The 21,006-nt window shown below is 39.8% G+C and overlaps 1 protein-coding gene across 1 annotated transcript; it reads right to left on the reverse strand.

The window, feature by feature from the left end:
• Positions 1–2,260: 2,260 nt before the first annotated feature.
• LOC138784423 (vexin-like) lies at positions 2,261–7,089 on the reverse strand. Its single transcript, XM_069959989.1, has 6 exons — positions 7,070–7,089; positions 6,754–6,809; positions 5,879–6,011; positions 4,677–4,741; positions 3,900–3,991; positions 2,261–3,094 (listed from the first exon to the last, which is right to left on the reverse strand). The coding sequence occupies exons 4-6, from the start codon at positions 4,731–4,733 to the stop codon at positions 2,911–2,913; spliced, it is 333 nt and encodes a 110-aa protein (XP_069816090.1). The 5' UTR covers positions 4,734–4,741; positions 5,879–6,011; positions 6,754–6,809; positions 7,070–7,089; the 3' UTR covers positions 2,261–2,910.
• Positions 7,090–21,006: the final 13,917 nt, after the last annotated feature.

The following is a 21,006-nucleotide window of genomic DNA, read 5'->3' on the forward strand; positions in this document are numbered from 1 at the left end:
CCGGTCCGTGGGGAAGGAGGAGACAGCTCGGGTACCGCCTGGAATTCCGGAATACAGCCTATTACCTAGACTGAATCCTGAAATTCCAGGCGGTACCCGGGCTGTCTCCTCCATCCCCATGGAATGGGAATGTATCGGGAATCAAATGCGGAAGGTTCGACAAGGTTCCGAAGATTTTCTGATGTTCGATCATCTCTACTCAGCACGATATAAAGCTCACAGATTGCCTTAAAATTTAACAAATACCACTGAGACGAGACAATCTTATGACAATATCGTTTTATTGACATTTAAAAAAAATCAGACATAAAAATATCTCCTTCAGCCTCTTTACATCCGCCATTCACCTCTTCATCATACTCAGTAACATCCATAAATACACATATAAAGGACATTTGGCCATCTGCATTGTGCTCACTATAAAAGGTTGATAATAAAATATTTTGGTCACTTTGCACGACAATGGCTTGTATACAGCAGATATAAATAAATAAATACATTAAGTAAAAAAAAAAACTATTATAAATATGTAAACCAATAAATAACCCTTTCCTTGCTTAGCTTCATGAATGGGATAAGGAGATTTGTTGACGTGGGCAAAATGTAGCACCTTATGTCTGGGGAGGAGCACAACCTGTGGTCCACCTGTGAGCCCCCTCTTACAGGTTGATCATTTTACACCAGCCAAGCATTTAGTAATACAAATATAATAGTGCTGAAAAAGAACCAGCCCTTCCAGCTCTGGAGTCCTACAGATTATCCTCCATTATAACTATAATCTGATCTTTCAAAGGAGACAGCTTTATAAAGAGATTCATTACCAGGCAGCATCTTATCCGGTAATACAATACATAGTGCATGATATAATACTAGATGGCAGAGCTGGGCTTTGCCTCATTAAAGCATTATCATGGGAGACCTGTTCTATATTATACATACAGCAGCAGAGAGGAATTGGTGGATACCATGTCTTAAAGGTGTAGGAACATGTACACAGATCAGCCGCAACAATAAAACTCTAGTTGAGACCTCTTCTCTACAAGACTTCTGAAGACATCATATGGTATTTGGCACCAAGAAGTTTTTCAGCAGATCCTTTAAGTCCTGTTAGGCTGGGTTCACACTGCATTTTTGCTGTCTGTTTAATGGATCCGTTTTAATCCTTTTTTTTAAATGAAAGTTAATGGAAAAACAGATCCAAATAGATGCACACAAATCCATTAATCTCTATTAAATGTATACTTTAAATGGAATGAACCCAGCCTAAGCTGTGAGGTGAGGCTTCCATGGATCTCTATTTTCCCACCACAGATACTTGATTGGACTATGATCTGGGGAATTGGGGAATTTGAAGGCCAAGTAACCACAATTTTTTGTCACATTCCTTAAACTGTTTCTGCACAAATTAGCAGTGTGGCAGGGAGTATTATCCAGTTGAAAGGTGTCACTGCCAATAAGGAGTACTTGGGGGTGTACTTGGTCTGTAGCAATGGTTAGGTAGGTGGTGCATGTCACAGTAACATCCACATGAGGCGCTCCAGCATTGCCTTGGACATCACACTGTCTTCTTATGCTGCTTCCAATCCACTGTACAAGCTTCTGGTAATGGGCAGTGAGAGTGGTCTGCAACTATGCTTCCCCATATGACACAGCCTGCCATGTTGGAGATGCTCTAACCCCATATAGTAATCACAATTTGGCCAAACTTTCTTACTTCTGAGAAGAACTGACAGATTACTTGCTGCCTAATACATCCTATTTTTGCCAGGAGCCATTTAATGAGATAATCTATGTCATAGATATCAAACTGTGGGCCTCCAGTTGTTGCAAAATTACAAGTCCCATTATGCCTGTACGGCTACAGCTTTAGCTGTTTAGACATGATGGGAATTGTAGTTTTGCAACAGCTGGAGGGCTGCAAGTTTAACACCGCTGGCCTACAGTATGTTATTAACTTCACTTTAATGCTATGACTGATTGGTGAGGAATACACTGCATTGCTAGCACCACAGACAGAGAAGCCTATTACTACGTTGCTATAATCTGCCAATACATGTATATGTACGGAACATATATATATATATATATATATATATATGTGTGTGTGTGTGTGTGTGTGTGTTATGTGCCAGTTTTCTTCAAAAGAACACAGCACATACTATTGTAATGCGTCTTCTTATTCCTTTGTATATTGCATATTCCCTGTCATGATAAAATGCTGGTCTACACAATGTCAGCACAATATAAGACACGGCCGCATATTAGTGTTACAGACGTCTTTACTGATTACCTCCTTACAATGGGTCTGTAACAGCACAAAGTCCTATACAATACAATGAGAGCTTACCCAATAGAGTGCTTTATCTGCTGGAACCTTGCCATAGATTATGTATTCCTGGATAACCCCATTCAGCGCACCGCTGGAAACATCACGCAGGATTTGGCTTTAATGGTTGAACATCTTTGTTCCGTCCAAGAACACCATAGCCTGTGGGGTCTTAGCCTACTTTCTAACACTAATACATAAGGGCATTTGGGGCCATAGGGGAATTAAACATTCTAGTGGTCTCTTGTAGGGGCAGAATACAGCCACAAGCGTATTTTCTTGCAGTGTACCATAGTGCATAGACAGAATATAGACTCCTGCATGGCAAAGATGGAAAATTCAAGTAATGTTGGATTTCAAGTCAAGGAACCTTATGATGCAGCTAAATACAGGTCTCAATAGGCGCAACTTGAGATCCATAAGTTACCTTCTTCCCCTTGCATCCTTATATCATATATCATATGCATTGTCTCAAGTTATAAATTAGTCAAGTGCATTTGTAGAAAATAAATAGTAGAGTAAACGGGTCCTTTTTGGCTTGAAACACATGAGAACAGGGCTATCCGCTTCATTTATCGATTTCCTTATTCTTCCTCAAAGGCACAGTTTGAGGCACCGATATACTCCACGGACTTCCTGAATTTTAGGCCCATTTTCTGCAGTAAGCTTGGTGATTTTTTGGGTGTGCAAGGAGCTGTTAGAGGCAAATAGGCCTCATTTTCATAGCTAATGTCCTCTTCTAAGTCAACAAGCCTTGGGTCATTGCACCTGCAACGGAACAATAGAAAGCAATTTTAATTTTTTACATAAAATGTAGATTCGGACAAACAGCATCTGTACTGAAGAGAACATACTGTGCCGAGGTTTCCTATTTTGCAGGCGTCTTGAAAGTGACTTCCTGTGCCCTTCATCCCTCAATGTGTATCTTATTTAGATCCTTTGTAAATCTCCTTTAAAAAGCTACAATCATCTAATGGAGTTAAAATATCCCCCATCGACTGTATAATTAAGTGCTTTGTATATTAAGCAGTGCCCAAACGCATGCCAAGATGAACGGGTATAACTGTAATATAGGCAAATTTGCACCTGCCTAGAATAATTGCTTTAAGTGTCCTTATTCCGGCACCTTAAAAGTGCGGCGATTATACTGAGAGTCAATAAAGTTATTTAAAACAATGTAGGCCTTGCATATTTAAGACTTCTTATTAGAGCCTTTAATTTGGAACGGGACCGGTCATGAATATAGAGGCAGCCTGGGCTCGTCTTGTACAATGCTTTGTGGTGTGTATGCTATTTTTAGTACTTTTTCTCCGCCGTTCATTGTCATTGAAATGCTCTTGTGCTTGCAATCAGCAGGCAATATATGATTATGATTCCGCTGACTGAAGTTTCTAATTAGATCATTTGTAGTTGCCTGTGTTTTATGGTAAATAGTTGACCCCTAACCCAAGCCACCTGTTATTCTCTTAAGTCCAGGGGACATTAGGGACCTGACCTACTTCAATTACACAGTGCGGCTATTGTCACACAAGCAGCAGCTGCTTACTTAGAGTTAGCTGGGGAGGGGACTTACCCTACTGTGACAGGAATGACGGTCGGGGTTGGCAAAGTGCTGGCAATCTGTTTGGGCACACTGAGGGCCGCTGATGGCGAGGGAAGAGGTTTCTAAAAGACAAGATTAAAACAAAAGTGATTTGTAATTTCTGTCAATCATCCCCTATAGCATTTAGCATCTAAACAATTCACCTTGTACAATGCTTATTGTTTCAATGTTTTAACAATAAATATTTATACAGATCACAGTTTAAAATGGGCAGGAATAATATGATAACAATACAAATAAAAATATTTTTTTAATGACGCATAATTTGTTTATATGGATATTCTGCTCAGCAATTTCTCATGAAAGACAATGACGGGTATTATGAGTTGCATGCTGTTTATGGCATGTTAGACCATGGTACGCAGCTGGGACCTAATCGTCCGCTGTAATTTATTGGCTGGCAGCATCATTAGGGGCAGCAGGTGGGTGGACTCTGTTCACATGGCAAATCACATTGCAAAGTTTGTTTGCCTGTGTCTGCTTTTTACTGTACTAGATGTTTTTGCATGAAAAATGAACATTTCGGTAAACAGGCTAAAACAGGAGCGTATATATGTTTTTTTTTGGCTTGTAGACCTGTTAAACGTTTTACTTGTCTTTCATGCTATTACGCCAGTGTTGTCTGCCAGAAAATGCTGCCAACGTACCAGGCAGGTTGTGAATAACTTTATGAAATAGTGCACATTACTGTACTAAGGATTGGAAGATTCTGATAGTATTGATGGCATCACAAACCAAGGTACTTACACTTTGAAGGGGCACATTCTGTTTGGCCTTAGAGAACTTTGGTGTCTTGATTTCCATACATACGCCTGCAAAATGTAAGGGAATTATGTCAACATTAATTTCAGTTTTTGCTTATTATTTAGCATCAATATCTGCCGGGGTTCAGCAGGTCATTATTATTTCTTTATTTACTCCCCATTCATTAAAGCAAATATGTTACATGCTTACAGAATGTAATATATATAAATATATAAACTAATATATATGTATATTATTTTTCCACAGCAGAAGAATGGGAGAAAAAAAAATATATATATATATATGGGCAGATTGTCTAAGATTTTCATATTCTTACACAGTATAGACTTGGACACCAGTCTAAAAATACACCAGATTTATCATACTGGGTCAGGCTGTTTGATTAATTTAGTACATCTTTAGATTAGTTTAAAGGGTTTGTCCTGAGATTTCATGTGTCGTCCCCACATCAAATAGCTGCCTAATGTCTCCAATATTGCAGGTACACTGTGCAGCTATTGGACATCATGGGGGAGATTTATCAAACATGGTGTAAAGTAAAACTGGCTCAGTTGCCCCTAGCAACCAATCAGATTCTACTTTTCATTCCTCACAGACTCATTGGAAAATGAAAAGTGGAATCTGATTTGTTGCTAGGGAAAACTTAGCCAGTTTCACTTCCCACCATGTTTGATAAATCTCCCTCCATGTGCGCATGTGTTTTGCCCATATGTGATTATCGTGACTTAGCCCTGCCCGGTGGATGGCTTTGGTGTTAAAAAGGTCTTTGACTTCAATGTGCCAGAAGTGCACTAAATGTTTGGTGCATAATTCTAGTTTGAAGTCAACCAATAGGTTGCCTACACTTGAACAGTTTTCAGACAGGTAAATAAATAAATAACAGAAGAGATGAACAAACCTCGAGCACACTCCAAATCTGAACTCCTGGCATTTGATCACCAGTGGTTGAAGAAGTTGGGTGAAGTTCTCAGGCTGCCAGGAAAACAAGGATAGAGGCTATAGGCCGTAACTATGTTTTCTGTGACTCCCCAGAGCTGCATTCAACTTCTTCAGCCACCAGTAATCAATTGCCGAGAGTTCGGATATAGAGGAACCTGAGTGTGCTCCAGGCTTGCTTATCTCTAGTCTCGAAAATTTTGGTGCATAGTAAATCTGACCTATAATAATCTTAAGGTTTAGCTTACTGTGTTTAGTGGGGCGACGATGCCGGAATGGTTCTGGTGGAGGGAGTCTCCAAACTTCTTCAGTTTTGCGTAGAACATGTAGAAGATCACTTTGCTGGGGCAGATACTTCTTTGTCCAGTGCGGATCTATAACCTGCAGAATGGAATAAGAGATAATGATTGTCTCGGCCATTGTACACACCTATCAAAATTCTTAGTGAATAGCTAAAGTCAAGTGATGCATGTCTCGCTCTATTGTGCATTACTGGCCGCATGTAATGTTAATGAAATAAGGTGTCATCTATGGTTTTTAGATAGCCGTACTCACTTTATAATAGTATAGTATAAGAGCCACATGGTCGGGAAGGAGATGTGGAAAAGTTCTCTGGCCTTATCCTATGTGACACTATAAGAGTACAGGACGCTAAGATCTAGTAAGTTGTATAAATGGTCAAGTGCACCATAGGCTGCTTTACTAGCTCCTGAGGCAGTGGATGCAGTAGGACCAGTGTGAGGGCCCTGTGGCAAAGATCAAAATGCCCCCCCCCATTATTATTTCTGATTTTGTTTTTTATTTTAATTTTGCTACTCTAAGGACCGAAGGGAGTTTCCCCTCCAAACCTTTGTTATCACTCATTGCTTGGTATCCCTGCAGAACCAAGCACAGTTTTTCACCATTCAGTATCATGGGGGATGGGATGAAGATAGACTGGGCCCCCTCTCTCCAAGGGCCCCATAGCAGATGCATGATCTGCCTCTATGATGTTGAATTGCACTCGGAGACCTTTGTACATATGTGTAGTCTTATAGAGAGCATTGTAAGGGGTGGAGGTGGTTGGGGTTTACTGTTTCAGAGTTAACATCCAGATACAAGTACCAATCACTTGTGCTCTTACATTATTTGAGGGTATCCTCTGATTACTCGACAGTCTTCTTCTGGGTATACTGTGGACTGACAGGAAGAAAGGAAACATTAATAATAAATAAAAATGGTGTACAATGTAAAACAATGTTTTAATCAATAAACATGTAAGATTAACCCTACAGATATGCCTTGCTTAAAGAGTACTCCAGCGAAAATCTTTTTCTTTCAAATCAACTGGTTTCAGAAAGTGCCAGATATTTATAATAGACTTCTATAAAAAAAAAAAAATCTCCAGTCTTCCAGTACTTATCAGCTGCTGTATGGCCTGCAGGAAGTGGTGTACTCACCCAGTCTGACAGGGTGCTCTCTGCTGCCACCTCTGACTATGTCAGGAACTGTCCGAAGCAATAGCAAATGCCCATAGAAAACCTCTCCTGCTCTCCAGACTGGAAATCACTCTGATTGACGCTCATTTGCGTACACGGCCCCATATTGAGTCAATAAAAAAGGACTCTTAGACATCTAGCAGATTTGGCGACCTACATCTTCCGCAAGTTTTCAACATCTTGCAGAAACTACAGTACCTAGCCTGCCTAGTCTGTTATATACCAATAACTTTCCAGTCACCATCGTCATAATACATCCATAAGGGGAATGTTAGGCTATTGAATACCTATATTAAGCCAAAGTATTTCTATGAAAGTCACAATTGCCTATGGCATACTCAGACATTGCTCACTTAAGTAAATGATCTAATGGCCATCAAACTTTGGGGAAGATTTATCAAACATGGTGTAAAGCGAAACTGGCTCAGTTGCCCCTAGCAACCAATCAGATTCCACCTTTCATTTTCCAAAGAGTCTGTGAGGAATGAAAGGAAGGTGGAATCTGATTGGTTGCTAGGGGCAACTGAGCCAGTTTCACTTTACACCATGGGGGAGATTTATCAAACATGGTGTAAAGCGAAACTGGCTCAGTTGCCCCTAGCAACCAATCAGATTCCACCTTTCATTCATCACAGAAAATGAAAGGTGGGATCTGATTGGTTGCTAGGGGCAACTGAGCTAGTTTCACTTGACACCAAGTTTGATAAATCTCCCCCCATGTTTGTTTCCCAAATTTTTTGCCAAAATAGGTGTGACAAATCCGTATACCACAAAACGGATGTCCTGATTGATATACAATGAAATATCAGACATCAAGAAGCCCAAACATTTAGTGAACACTGCAGAAGCAAGAGAGATAAGGCGGCACTCTGGAAATTAGTGGATAAAGCAGTGAATTTATTCACCCATCATGTGCAATACAACGTTTCAATTTCTCAATGAAACCTTTTTCAAACAACACATATGTGTTGCTTGAAAAAGGTTTCATTGAAAAACTGAAACTTTGTATTGCACATGATGGGTGAATAAATTCATTGCTTTATTAACTAATTTCCAGAGTGCCGCCTTATCTCTCTTGTTTGTGGATCTACGTGGAGTCGGGGTCTGACTTTGTGAAGGTAGTGCACCCACCTGAGCTACTGCCGCACAGTGCCGCCTACACACTATTATCTAGTGAACACTGCAGGGTGCTGCTCACATCTGCAATAGGATTGTTTGCAGGACAATAATCTTCTCACATATCCCAAGAAAGGATCTGAGAAGTTGACAGGTCATTCAGATGAATAGAGCGCCATGTCTTGTTGTGCTCAATCCACTGTATCATCTACATGGAAGCAATATTTGGAGAAGAGATTCACTGTACTATACTATACTAAGAAAACTATAGGCCAACAATTAGTTAAAACGTTTCTAGAATAAAGGCAGATTTTTCATGCATGGTGCACCAAAGTACTCAGTAAAGTGCTCCTTATGTGACCTGTGGGGTGACGCGGCAGAATGGAGTGTGGCCTACAATGTGTTGTCGGTAACCTAAAATTTGAGTTCACAATTTTTATTTTGCTATTTTATAGTTACTAAAGTAAGCCAACTAATAGAAAATCCAACTAATAGATTTAAAAGTAGACTAGACAGTGCAAACTTAGACTAGACAGTCTATAGATAAATCACTGTGATAAATCTGGAGACTGTCTGAGGGCTCTATTACATGGCTCCGACCTCACACAGTATATGATAACCATTCTGGTTGTTATCAACTCTTATTTACAGAGTCATTACATGGCTTGAACCCCAGATGGGAAGGGCTGCACAAACAATCACTGGCTCATCCTTTACTACAGTCAGCATATGAGCCCTATTACATGGAGAGATGTGCGGCTCATAGCTGATCATTTTATGACGGAAAAGTGACATATGGAATTTCACTGTGGATTACACCTTTTAAAAAATCCATGGAAAGTCAAAATCCACTAATCCCAGGGGCTTGTTGCTTGCTTTAAAATTATCCACTACCTCCAAACCAGCCGGCCTTATGGAGTCAGGAACACTGCAGCAAAACAGATGAAAAATCCATAGCCCCTTATCCACATAGACACTCCATTCCCTCTCCGGAGCATATAGACATAGATATAGAACAAACTTTGCCGTTTCTGTCTGATCATGTAAAATATCCGCCATGCTACTAAAATATGAGCAACAACAAGTTCAATGTGTACAGTGCAAGAGCGCCGAACTATGCAGTCACGTGATCACGTCACATGACCCATAGATGTGATATCAGCATGGAGACCTTATAATCTACATTCGATCAGGGGGTCGGCAGGCGATATATTTTTACATATACAATTATTAATGTTAAAAAAAAGTATGGTCCCAGGGGTGTAGTTCCTATATTAAAAATATTATATGTTCTTTATTGATCCGTGGCTTTTGCAGACTTACTATTTCTAGCGTCACTTGCAGGCCAAGAAAGGTTACTACAGGTCACTAGATTTTGTATTACGATGTCAGAACACATGGGTACACTATAAAAATATACATCCAGTTTTTTATATTTCTTTTGTCCTTCAGCATTTCTTCACCATAAAGAATTATATTAAACCCATATCAGGTTTTGCAGAATTATACAAACACATGTACTAATGTTATACCAAATATGATACACAATGACAGGACCTGGTAAAACATTTAAAGGAACACAACACTATTTAAGAGGACTAGATAGATTTAGAATGATATGTCTGACCAGTAGAGAGGAGCCCTTTAAGTGCCTTACCTTTGGTTGAGAAAGCGGTGTTAAAGGTCTGTAAAGTGTCCTCCTTGCGGCTGCATATTGTGCTCATTTTCACTGAGGTAGTATGGTGTGTCCAGCAGCGTGATCAGACTGATCTGAGCCTCACATAAATAGGTTGCAGAATTCTGCACCCCTGATCATTGTCCAGGTTTACAAAGGATGGCCAGGCTGGAGCTGTGATCTCATCTCATTCCTTATTCCACATTGTAACATTATTTACTCCCATCTGTCTTGCCAAGAATTCCATTCATACAAGGGTTTGTTGCCAATGTGAATAGTAAACACCCCAGGGCAGTTTCCTGCATTGTCTCTTTAAGGCTTTGTACATCACTCTGGCACACTTCTTTGACGGGATGAGTGTGTCACAAATTTGAGTGAGTTATGCTTTAGCAGACATTACTGTGTGCCCTGATTGCTGAGTTATGTAATATAGTATCAATGGAGCTTTATAAGGCAAGAGCTTCAAGGGTTCCTATAATATATATATATATATATATATATATATATATATATATATATATATATATATATGTGTTACTCCAAAACATGTTCACACAATGTGGCATATTTTATGCCCTGATCTGCAATAGATTTTAAATAAACAGATTTTTCTTTGTTTTGGAGCAGATTTTCTGCAGGTTATCTGCTTGGTGTGATCACATCTTAAAATACTATTATTACATTAGGTTTCTTTTGAAGAAATGTGCCAAGGCTATGATGAGCTATTATTTACTTGGTCAACACAAAGCACTATAAGGTTATGTTCACACTACTTTGTACGGTGTGGAACACTGCCTCCGGCCGGGATCCCGTATGGTGCCACAAAGAACTGACATGTCAGTTTTCTGCGGCTGCAATTCATTGTCAGTTCACACAATGAAGCGAGCGAAAGATCATCTGGCTGGTACTGCAGTACCAGCCGGGATGATTTTTGCAGAGACTGGCCGTTCCATGACCCGGCCGGGTCACGGAACGGCCAGTCCAATGCGTAGTGTGAACATAGCCTAAGTTCTTGTTGGGGAACCATTGGGACAGATAAAAAAAAAAAAAAGCGCCACTCTTGTCCTCAGTTTCTGTGTGGTATTGCAGCTTAAAGGGGTTGTCCGGCGAAAAAAAATTATTCACAGAATAACACACATTACAAAGTTATACAACTTTGTAATGTATGTTATGTCTGTGAATGGCCCCCTTCCCCGTGTCCCACCACCCCCACCCGTGTACCCGGAAGTGTGGTGCGCTATACATTACCTGTCGCGTGCCGACCACGGTCTCCGATCGTCAGCAGTGACGTCTTCTTCGGGAGCTTGGCGGATCTTCCCGAGTGCCGGCCGCCCTCTGCAGCGTCATCCGAAGCTCAGCCGCGGTTGGCTGAGCATAACTGTGCTCAGCCAATCGCGGCTGAGCAGCTGATGACGTGGCCGCGTCATCAGCCGCTCAGCCGCGATTGGCTGAGCACAGTTATGCTGAGCCAATCGCGGCTGAGCTTCGGATGACGCTGCAGAGGGTGGCCGGCACTCGGGAAGATCCGCCAAGCTCCCGAAGAAGACGTCACTGCTGACGATCGGAGACCGTGGACGACACGACATGCGGTGAGTATAATGCACCACACTTCCGGGTCTAGCGTGGGTGGGGGGAAACACGGGGAAGGGGGCCATTCACAGACATAACATACATTACAAAGTTGTATAACTTTGTAATGTGTGTTATTCTGTGAATAATTTTTTTTCGCCGGACAACCCCTTTAAATCAATTTAATCAATATAGCAGAGTTGTAATACTACAAACAGCCTAAGGACAGATGTGACATTGTTTTTTAAAAGAAGCAACATATTATTACTAGAGATGAGTGAACCAGGTTCGGGTTCGAGTCCATCCTAACCCGAACGTTCGGTATTTGATTAGCAGTGGCTGCTGAACTTGGATAAAGCTCTAAGGTTGTCTGGAAAACATGGGTACAGCCAATGACTATATCCATGATTTCCACATAGCCTTAGGGCTTTATCCAACTTCAGCAGCCACCGCTAATCAAATGCCAAACGTTCGGGTTCGGATGGACTCGAGCATGCTGGAGGTGCGCTCATCTCTAGTTATTACATTTTGGCCAACCCCCTTTAAATGTAGACAACATAAAAGTGAACTACAGAATATAAACCAGTAAAGATGATGTACATAGTGCAAATAGAAACAATAAAAAGAATAAATTCAAGATCTACATACGACATCATGTAATTGTGCTCTATACGTGTCTCAGCAGGAGAACAATGATGGACAATTAGATATAATTATACACCTCCAGGTAGTTAAGAAATGGGGCTTCTAAGACAAGAAATTCTAGAACATTCTAATTACTACATTTGTCCCATTGAGTTTAATTAAAAGTTTTTTTAGTATTAGAAATTGATTTTCAAAACTTCTAAGAATAAATGACCTGGAAAATGGGTTCTTCTTGTTTGTATAGACCAGGGGTAGGGAACCTTGGCTCTTCAGCTGTTGCAAAACTACAACTCCCATCATGCCTGGACAGCCAAAGAGCTTCTGCTGTCCAGGCGTGATGGGAGTTGTAGTTTTGCAACAGCTGAAGAGCCAAGGTTCCATACCCCTGGTATAGACTAACTAAACATCTGTATATCTATATACCTTTATGAATATAGCCCCATATTATGTTAAAAAAATTATATATATATATATATATATATATGTATATATATATATATATATTTATATAAATAAATTTAATCTATAAATATTTAATATATGTTAAACTAACATAATGAATTTGCTGACCAAGATCTTGGCTGATACATTTATAATGGATCTGTCATGTAGCCAATAATTCTCTTCTCATTTCCTTATAAAGCAAGATGTTAGACCCTGTTCTGTAATGTGTGGTATAGGTATTTATTTTCCTGATGATGATAATAATAATATTAATAATAATAATAATAATAATAATAATAATTATTATTATTATTATTAGAAGAAGAAGAGGTAGAAGACAAAAAAGAACAAAGAAGAAGAGGACAAAGAAGGGGAGAGCAAAAAGAAAAAAGAGAAAGAAGGAGACAAGTATGGTGTGCAATGTGTTCCTTAAAGTGTAAAGTGCTGCAGAATATGTTGGCGCTATAAAGATAAAATTATTAATATACCAAATAACTTTTTTTTTTGCTAAGTGAATTTCTAACGTACACTTTGCAAAAGTAAATATGTCACACCCTTCAGACACAAGATTTACCCATAGGGCAAGTGAACTGACTGGCTGTAAGGTAGCGTCCCTCATAATTTAGTGCTGAGTCTAGTAGATTCTGTGGAATTCACAGAATTCTAAGGTATATAAATAAGATATAGATATAGGCTTGGGGGCAGCACTGTTAAAGCCAAAATAAGGTCAAGTGCAGACATTCAGGGGTTAAATCACCCCCCTTCTATAATCCAAGCAAGATAATAAAGGCGCATTTCTTGTTCTAATGTGAACAGGCAGCTATGTTCTGACTCCACAACAGTCAGCTCTGATACTTCTATTTTGCAGAATATCCCTATAAATACAAATGAAGCAGAGCTGAGCTTGTCATCATATGCGAATAGTGCAAGGTATCCGCCTTGAGCTGCAGATTAATGTAGCAAATTCAATATACGCCTCAAAATTATCATTAAAAAAAATGTGTTGAAGAGAATTATAGTGAATTATTTATGAAGTACACAGCTCTGAAATCCCCGGCTATTGTCTCCTATGATATCACACAACTGACAGGGGTTGTGAAACGTGACCCAAAGACTCAATTACAGTGTGATTTATTGAGCCACGCGTCCAGCTCTTTGCCTGGCATGTCATTAGCATGAGATTGGCCGGCGTGCTCATCTGCTTCAGGCTTGACTCTCCCCAGCACTAAACACTCTCAGCAGATGGGGAATTGCACGTTCCAGAAAGGAATTGTTTATCCTCCCATTGATGCTCACTCAAGTGATCACAACAAATCCATTACCCACGCATAAAAAGATCAGTAGCCCGTCCATCCCGGAGTGAATGGGACTTGTGTAGTACAGCAGGGATTTAATGCTTTAATAGTCATAAGCATAATACGCACTGTCACCAAAATCCGCTCCACATGAAGGTATTTAATGTGACGGGCAAGATGGCCCCCAAACAAAAAACTTACCAACACCTTGTTCAAATACAGCGTGAAAGCCCAAAGCTTGTCATAGGCTCAAGGCCAGTGTATGATCCAGAGTAGATCTGGAGTGTGATCCTGCCATCCTTATAATTGTGTAGTCACATATGAATTTTTCGATTGGATGCAAACGATTCTTTTATAATACTAATCTAGTCGCCCCTGTTGCGTATTCGCAGTAGGTAGACAGTCGCACATGTAAAGCAAGTTTTGATTTTTTTGTTACTGTGGCAGAGGGGGCTAATGAAAAATCCCCTTTGGGAAACAATTCTTCTGCAATGAAAATTTTGCTTAATAAAAGGCAAAAAAAAAAATTTAAATATTTGAAATAAGGAATTTTATGTGTATGTACTTTAATATACTTTTATAATTTTATGTGTATATACTTTGAAGCCACCAGAGATACTTTTCAACAATTTTGATTGAACAAAAAAAAAAAAAAAAAAAAACAACAACAAAGGATTTCCAATTCATGCAAAAAAAACAAAAACAACAAAACAAACAAACACAAAAAACTAAATATAAAAACCACATTTTTAATGTTATAGAAACTTTTTGTACACTTGATCCATTACGAGGTTAGCTTAGTAGAAGTGGGTGTCGCTTTGCAAAAGGCGAGACTTAAAGTGCCAAAAAATTGTGTTAAAGGGGTAGTGCGGCGGTAAACAATTATTCACAGAATAACACACATTACAAAGTTATACAACTTTGTAATGTATGTTATGTCTGTGAATGGCCCCCTTCCCCGTGTCCCACCCCCCCCACCCGTGTACCCGGAAGTGTGGTGCGCTATACATACATGTCACGTGCCGACTCGTCTCCGATCTTCAGTCAGCGATGTCGTCTTCAGCCAAATCCCTCCGTCCGTCCTGAGTGCCGGCCGCCCTCTGCCGCGATTGGCTGAGCCAAACTGTGCTCAGCCAATCGCGGCTGAGCATCTGAAGACGCTGAAGAGGGCGGCCGGCACTCAGGACGCTCGGAGGGATTCGGCCCGGCCGTCCGAAGACGACATCGCAGACTAAAGATCGGAGACGATTCGGCACGTGACAGGTATATATAGCGCACCACACTTCCGGGTACACGGGTGGGGGTGGTGGGACACGGGGAAGGGGGCCATTCACAGACATAACATACATTACAAAGTTGTATAACTTTGTAATGTGTGTTATTCTGTGAATAATTGTTTACCGCCGCACTACCCCTTTAAATTAGGCAAAGTAATAGATGGTGCAAGATTACAATGGGCAGACTAAAAAGTAGTGTAGTTGAGCAGAGATGCCGGACTCTTCGGATTCAGAACAATTCTCCGAACTTGAACATGTTTGACGCGGCAGCTGGAGAAGTTGGATGCTGACCTAGGGAGTCCTGGAAAACATGGATACAGCCATAGGCACTAGGGCTAGCTTCTCCAGCCACTGGGAATGCTCGGGTTTAAAGAACAGTGCCGAGCCTGACAGTTTGGCTTCTCAGCTGAACACTACTAAAGAGTTACCAGATTTGCAAACAGCCCAGGCCACTGTGCTAAATCTGCTGCATCCTTAGGCTATGTTCACATATTGTTTTTCCAACAATCTCTTGAATTAAACTTTTCCCTGTACTTTTTACTGGGAATTGAACTGATTACTTTGGCACACATCGCTTTGCGCCAAAATTTGCCCCCCCAAAATCAGAAACCCAACATTACCTACGAATCCATTTTATACTAAAGATGTCAACAGCTAGAAACGAAGATTAGGGGCAGGGAAAAGGCATAAAAAACAACGTCGTACAAAATTTTTAAAACTCAAGCTCCATCTTTTGTACATGTCATTATAGCTATAAAGCTATTTTATATAGGACAAGGATTACAACATTAATAAAAAGAAGAAAAGATAGGTAAGATTTTTAAATTTAAGATTTTTTTATTTTTATTATTTTGAGGTCACAAACAGCAATTGTTATATCTGAAAATTTAATGAATTTTGAAATTGTGTTTATTCTCTTAATAGCAAAGAAGAAACCATACATAACAATAGTAAGCGCTGGTTTTCCTCTCCGCAGGGTCTTCCATTGATGAGATTCATCTGTATAATTAGGTTCTTAGTATGTAGTAGAATATCAGTATTCTAGTAAAAGTCTGGCATACAATATGAATATGAACACGATAGGTAAACTAATATAGGCCTGTATCATCATTGTCAGCTAACATCTGGCAAGAAGCTGGTTAATAAGAGGACCCAGTGCTCAATGTCTGTGGTTTAGAGTGTCACTAAATCCTAGTGGCAATATGTGCCCTTAATATGCTAGGTGCAGAAGGTTGTGCTAATTCTATATGAAACATAATATTGTGTACAAATCAGCTCCATGTGTCCGCCTATTGTGTTCGGAGATTGTGGGCTGTGGGTGCAGTAAATGGTTCTATTGAAAGGCGTATGGATATGATTCAATAATCTGTCCATGAGTATAGTGCTGAAACATCTGACATTTCACAAATATCAATTTGCCGTTCTTAGAAAAAATCTGTCAGGACCAGGGAGAGTAAACAGGTTACCTTAAAGGGGAACCATCAGCAGCTTAGACAAATCTAACCTGCTGATAGCCCCCTAATGCGCACTACTAACTGCACGGGAATGGCGCAGAGAAGGAAGGTAAGAGACATACCTTCCTCCTCGGCCCCGTACCAGTGCAGTTAGAAGTGTAATCCACTCCATTGATATAAGAAGGACCAGGCCGGCTCAGTGCTCCAGTCCGTGGACTCAACCACTAACTACATGGGAACCGTGCCAAGGAGGAAGGTAAGGACATGCCTTTCATCTCAGTGCCCTGTGCTCATTAGGGGGCTATTAGCAGGTTTTTTTAATAAAAAAAATTTTGGTTCTAGATGTGCAGTCAGGGGTGTAACTATAGAGGGCGCAGAGATAGCGGCCACACCCAGGCCCTGGTGCTGGAGGGGTCAGAAGCTTTTTTTTTAATGCAAATTCTCAGAAATGTGACAGTTTATTTTTACAATTTTAGAAAATTACGATAAAGCTTCAGTGATACCACAATGTAACGGCAACAAAAGAACATCATGTCTGATGTCACCCAGTCCCCGATCATCTCCTGTTTTCTGAGATAAACCACAGCAAGGTGATCTTTGGTCTGCAGCACATATTCCTGTGTATACATGGGATGTGCAGCTGACTGTAAGGGTAGTCAAAGGTAGCTCAAATGATCCAGCAATCATTTATAAAACTATTTACTTCCAATAAATGGGCCTTCAATCCACTTCTCCCAGTTTCCTAGGACTGGATCCAGCTTTTCCAAGCACCTGGAAAGGCACCAAGCAGCACAGAGTTCAAAGACGGCTGGCTTACAAGCCTACTGCTAAGCCTAGTGTAGCACTTTGCTTTGCTATTACTGTAAATACACTTATCCCTAGAAATATTTTCTAATAAGATATATCAGGAGGATTGGTTGAATAGCCTAAAATAGTTCAGTTACCAGTACTTAAAATACTGTAGCGACGTTTGGTGGGGTCCAGGTGCTTAGACCTCACCTATCACTAAAACAAATGGGGATCAGTCCTGTGTTCATTGTTTCTGCAAGTCACCGCTTTGTCTACAGAGCACTGCTGCCCAATTTGCAATCAGTGAGGTCTCAGCATTAGGATCAACACCGCTTAAAACCTCTGACTATCACTAAGACATCAGAAATGAATTTAGACTATTCGATTTAGGCTGCATTCACACATAAAAAAGGAATTCCTAGACTGGGTTCACACACAGTATTTTAGGCTTTATATTGGTTGGTATTTCACCAAAACTAGGCATGGAACTAACAAAGAAAAAGAGAAAGAAATAAAATAAAAATTGAGATTTTTCTGTGTTTTGAACCCAGTCCTGGTTTTAGTAAAAATACTGACCAAAATGAAGCCCAAAATGTTGTGTTAGACCCAACCTATGTATGTTCATTATGCCAATTTCTTTCTCTAATCCTGGTTTATGCAAAGAAAATAAAACCAGAACAACCTGCATCCTATTGGTTTCCCACCAGGGTCAAGCACATGACACATCGTGATAGTAAAACATGAAAGTGAAATCAGTAAATTGAAGATGACACCAATAACACCAGCAAATCCAATTGGATTTATTTTTAGGGCAATAAATAATTGTTGCCGAATCCCACAAAGACACAAAGGGAGAATCTGATGGCCTTTTGGCTTTGTGTGGGTGACAAGAACAACACATGAATAGGGAGCACAGAATTCATCAGACCACATGTATTAATCTTCTCCACTTCGTCACCTAAGTTGGAATTATTGGAGACAATCGGTTTCAGATGAGATGGATGATAAAGCAGCATATGGCCAGACATGGAAATGAGGAAGTGGAAAAAAAGTACAATTTCTCACATTTGGCAGGCTGCATATCCACTTATGATAAAAACAACCTTTTCATTGACCTGGGGCGTTGTTGATACTCAGTCACTGACTACCACTTAGAAGTCCAACCTCCATTTAGAAGAGTGTTCTGTGACTGGGGTTAGATGAGATTACAAAATGGTCCTATTTAGGGGGACTCCCAGACACAGTTTTTTTGTGCTGTTTTTGTGGCCTCCCAAAAACTGCCAAAAAAACACCAAAGATTATTTTGGCGTTTTTGACTTTTGGATATAATTGGACCTCTTTTTTGCGTTTGGCTTTTTTAAGACAAACAGAAGAAATAATATTGAACTCTATGGGAGGGAAACGCCACAGTTTGCAGAAGAAAAAACACCAAACCCTCATCATGCTGCTTTAAAAAAACAAACAAACAACAAAAACAACAACAACAACAACAACAACAACAACACACACACACACACAAAGCCAAAGTATAGCATTCTATAAAATCCCATTGATTTAATGGCAACATCTACCTGGAGATTTTTTTTTTGTTGCATTTTTGTTTAGCCAGTGTCAAACCAGCCTAAAGTGCTCTTTTTGCCACTGGGATGTGTCTAGTATTGCAGGTCTACAACACCAGGTGAAATGTGAAGACCCTTCCCACCCCCCAATCTCATATCATTCATTATGATGATCTCCCTATAACTCTTGACGAACAATTCCTTTAAGTGTCCCTGTCAATTTAAAAAATGCAGAGGTCAAGAGTTTTAACCTTTAGCTATAGTTATGGGCTTCACTCCCTGGCTTGCTGTGATCTCCATCATACTGCATGAGGCGAGCCCATGTTACAAGATAGAGGTTTCAGCTACGCTCTCGCCAGTTGGAGTTAATGGTATTGCACCAACTGGAGGACATCACTATGGCAAGAGGATACTACTGGCAGAGGATAAGATTACTTGTTTCATTATAGTTGGCCTGTAATTATGAAAGGATTTTCTGAGCCTAGTACTATACTGAGGAAAGGTCTGAAGAAACATTGTATACAGCTCAAAGCATAAAAAAAATAGTATGCAGAGATATTGTGCTTTGGCACTATCCACTAGTATAGTGGCTGCACTGCGGCTGTAAACAATTATTCAGTCAGACATGTGTATAAGCACCGTAGAACCAAGTATTCCACTTTAGGGGAGATTTATCAAACATGGTGAAACTGGCTCAGTTGCCCCTAGCAACCAATCAGATTCCACCTTTCATTCCTCACAGTCTCTTTGGAAAATGAAAGGTGGAATCTGATTGGTTGCTAGGGGCGACTGAGCCAGTTTCACTTTACACCATGCTTGATAAATCTCCCCCTATGTCAAGAGCAACAGAAGCTTGATTTGATTGAACTCACTTGATTTCCACTGTGGAAAGGAAGTGCTGAAGCCTCTGTTGCTCCTGACATTGTGTAATAAAAAATGAATCTACATCATTGCTGAGAAATATCATGACAGTAATAATAATGATGCAAACAACCTCCAACTCCAGACTACACGGATTATGGGGCGCAGGTCCAACTTGAGATCGAGGCACAGTGAGTAATAAAAATATATATTTTATTGTGGAGACTCAACGCGTTTCGGAACCGCACCGGTTCCTTTCTCAAGAGTCATGATACTGATAAAACAGAACAGCACTATATATCACAAACCAAGATGACATTAAAAGGGGAGGAGGACTCAGACCCTCCCACGTCAATCAACACAGACACCTGTAACACCAATAAAGAAAGGCATATGGCTATATACTACATTGCATTAAAATACAATAATATATAAGAAGAGTATATAAAACGAATATGTATATAAATAAAAATAATAATATGTGTAGAAAATGTATAAAAAAAAAAAAAAACATTTTTTTTTTTCTCTCTCTCTTTCCCTTCTCTCCCTTTTTTTTCTTTTTTCTTTTCTTTTCCTTTTTCCCTTCCCCTTCCCTTTCCTTTCTTCCTATAAAAAAAAACAAAAAAAAACTTTTTTTTAAAAACAAAGGCTATCCCAAACGATTACTATCCAATGCTTACAGTAAAAATAAATGTACCACACAAAAAAAGATTTTAGATAAGATGACTAATAACCACAAACATGAAACTACTTCTGAAGATCTCAATAAATATGGCATTTCTATGGTTACAGAATATAATTGTGGTACACAGGAAATTAAAAGGGTCTTAACGAAACATTGGGGTATCATTCTCAGTGATCCTATTCTAAAATCAATTCTTCCCAAACAACCTAATGTTATTTTCCGTAGAACTAAAACATTACGTAGCCATCTAGCACCTAGCAAACTCCGTAAAATTACTTCAGATATGGAAAATAGTAATAATACAAACAAAAATAATAATACAAAAACTAGATCTGTGGGCACCGTACGCTGCAATGTAGCGAGGTGCTTATGCTGCAATTGGATAACAGATACCCCAGCATCAACATTTACCTCTATAGTCACCAATGAGATATTTTTTGTCCGTGAAATGTATTCTTGTTCATCACAGTATGTTATTTATCTCCTAGAATGCCCATGTCACCTGCAGTATGTGGGACGCACCATTCAG

This window comes from Dendropsophus ebraccatus, chromosome 2 (assembly GCF_027789765.1).
Source record: "Dendropsophus ebraccatus isolate aDenEbr1 chromosome 2, aDenEbr1.pat, whole genome shotgun sequence".
Classification (NCBI taxonomy): domain Eukaryota; kingdom Metazoa; phylum Chordata; class Amphibia; order Anura; family Hylidae; genus Dendropsophus; species Dendropsophus ebraccatus.